The 2,873-nt window shown below is 26.0% G+C and overlaps 1 protein-coding gene across 1 annotated transcript in view; it reads right to left on the bottom strand.

Moving 5' to 3' along the window:
• Positions 1-305: 305 nt before the first annotated feature.
• Positions 306-2,873, bottom strand: part of LOC113467915 (cytochrome c oxidase subunit 1-like) — an 11,469-nt gene continuing 8,901 nt past the window's right edge. The window contains 1 exon segment of the mRNA XM_026824406.1: positions 306-1,085. Coding sequence (XP_026680207.1) covers positions 409-1,085 — 677 coding nt within the window. The 3' untranslated portion in view covers positions 306-408.

Genomic DNA, 2,873 nt, shown 5'->3' with positions numbered 1-2,873 from the left:
CGGAAAGTTAGTAAATGTGTGCCTGCCAGCCTAGTTAGTAGCACATTTGCCTTGTAAGCACTAGGTTATGGGTTCAATCCCAACCCAGGGCAGATTTAATCCTGATGGGATAATGTTTGTTCTTGGAACGGCTGGCTTTTTCCTATCCTGTCTTCCTTCTCTTTTCATTTTTGGGTGATAAGACCTTAGCAGTTACATTTCCTTGTTTTTTTTTTAGTCTACATCTATTCCTACAGTAAATATGTGGTGAGCTCATACAATAAATCCTAAAATTCCAATAGCTCATATAGCATAAATTATTCCTAATGTACCGAATGCTGAAGTTTTACCTCTTTCTTGTGTAGTAATATGTGAGATTAACCCAAACCCCGGAAGAATAAGAATGTACACTTCAGGATGTCCAAAAAATCAGAATAAATGTTGGTATAAGATTGGGTCTCCACCTCCTGCTGGATCAAAAAATGAAGTGTTTAGATTTCGATCGGTAAGTAGTATGGTGATAGCTCCTGCTAGGACTGGAAGTGCAAATAATAATAATAAAGCTGTAATTAATACTGATCAAACAAATAAGGGTATTTTTTCTAAGTTATATAAATTTGCTCGTATGTTAATAATTGTTGTAATAAAATTAATTGCTCCTAAAATAGAAGAAATTCCTGCTAAGTGGAGAGAAAAAATAGCTATATCAATAGAGTATCCTCTATGGAAAATAGAATTGGATAAGGGGGGGTAAACTGTTCAGCCTGTTCCTACTCCTTGGTCAATTAATCTTCTCATGATTAATAATGTAATAGAGGGGATAAGTAATCAAAATCTTAAATTATTTAATCGTGGGAAAGCTATATCGGGAGCTCCAATTATAAGAGGAACTAATCAGTTTCCAAATCCTCCGATAATAATTGGTATTGTTATAAAAAAAATTATAATAAAAGCGTGTGCAGTTACAATTGAGTTATAAATTTGATCATTAATTAGTATTGGAGAAGATTGTCTTAATTCCAAACGGATAATTATTCTAAGAGATAAACCTAAAAGTCCTGCTCAGATTCCGAAAACAAAGTATAAAGTTCCAATAGTTTTATGATTAGTGCTTATAATTCATATCATGAAGACAAGATGGCTGATATAGGCGAGGAACTGTAAATTCTTTTATAAACTTTGTTTTCTTGTTAAATTTTTTAGTCAATTATGATTTTGAATTGCAAATTCAGAGGTAACAGTGTTAAAAATTTTCAAAGTCTAATTTAAATAATTTTAACTTTGAAGGTTACTAGTTTTGTTAACTTAAGACTTTATGTTAACAAAACAAATATAAGAGGGGAAATAATATTTATTAATATAAAAAATAGGAAGAAGGTTTTAATAGGGGAATATTTTATTTTTCACTTAGCTATTTCTGAGGATTTTATTATTGTTGTAATTGCACATTTAATATAAAAAAAGAGAGTGAATAGAGAAAACAAAATTCCTGTTAAACTAATAGTTGGAGCGTAAAGAGAAATTTTTTTAATTACTATTCATTTAGGTAAAAATCCTAGAAGAGGAGGTATGCCTCTTAATGATAGTATAAGACTGAAAAAAAACATTTTTTCTTGTTTTTGTTGAGGTTTAATTTGTGTTAATCATTTATTTTGTGTTTTTTTTATGTATACAACAATTATTATGTTGGTAATAAAATAGAGAAAAAAAAATAATATAAAAAAAAAATGAGAATATGAAAGAGCTATTATTATTCATCCTCTATTTCTAATGGAAGAAAATGCTACTATTTTTCGGATTGAGGATTGTCTGATTCCTCCGATTCTTCCTACAATTAAATTACATAAACAAATTCAAGGAGTTAAGAATATTCATGAAGAGTATATAATAAAAAGAGGTACTAATTTTTGTATAGTAATAAAAAGTAAGAATCCAAAATAATTAAATTTTTCTAAAATATCCGGGGTTCAAATAGGGAGGGGAGCCATACCTCTTTTTAGAGTTAATGCAAGAGGGGGAAGAATTGCATTAATTGTTGATATTTCATTAAAATAAATTATGTTAATTCTGATAGTAACTAGAAAAATTAGTGATCCTACGGATTGGATTAAAAAATATTTTATTGTTCTTTCTAAGGAGTAATATGTTGATGGTTTTATTAAGATAAATACAAATGAAAGAAGATTTATTTCTAATCCTATTCAGATTATTATTCATGAGGAGGAGGACAAAGATATAATAATCGATAACATGTAGGTAGGGAAAATAAAATTAATTTTTTTTATTAGAAAAAAGATTTATTCTATATTTGAATTATGAGTCCAATAGCTTATTATTAGCTTATTTTTCTTGCATTTTAGTGTTATTGCATATGAATTTTTGGTATTCAAGGGTTTAATTAATATTAAAAAATGTATTTAAAATAGAGAGAGTTAAATTTAACATAATTTATCACATCAAGATAGTCCTTTTTCAGGCATCGCTCTAAATTGCCTATGAGTTTAAAATTATATTAAACAATCAAGAAATAAGAATTAATAATTGATTTTTACAAAAAAAAAAAAATTATTAATATTATTTTTGCATATAAGAATTTTTATTTTTAAGTTTAATTTTATTTTATTAAATAAAATTAGTTAATTAATTTTACTAAAAATAGGATTTAAATTGGAAATTTTTTTTAAAAAAAATAAATTTGTGTTAAAAAAAAACATTAAAATTCAAATAAAAATTTAATATGAGGGTATAAAATTAGATTATTTTTTGTATTAATTTTTTTTTTAATCAAAAAAAAATCGATGTTAAAATTGGTTAAAAAAAAGTTTAATATTTGAAAATTTTATAGTACTAGGAGAGAGACCTAATAATTAAATTAATAAATTAAGAAAAAAAAA

This window comes from Diaphorina citri, unplaced genomic scaffold, assembly GCF_000475195.1.
Source record: "Diaphorina citri unplaced genomic scaffold, Diaci psyllid genome assembly version 1.1 scaffold585, whole genome shotgun sequence".
NCBI lineage: Eukaryota > Metazoa > Arthropoda > Insecta > Hemiptera > Psyllidae > Diaphorina > Diaphorina citri.
Note: the sequence above shows the minus strand (reverse complement) of the source record. Positions and strands in the feature narration are given on the sequence as shown.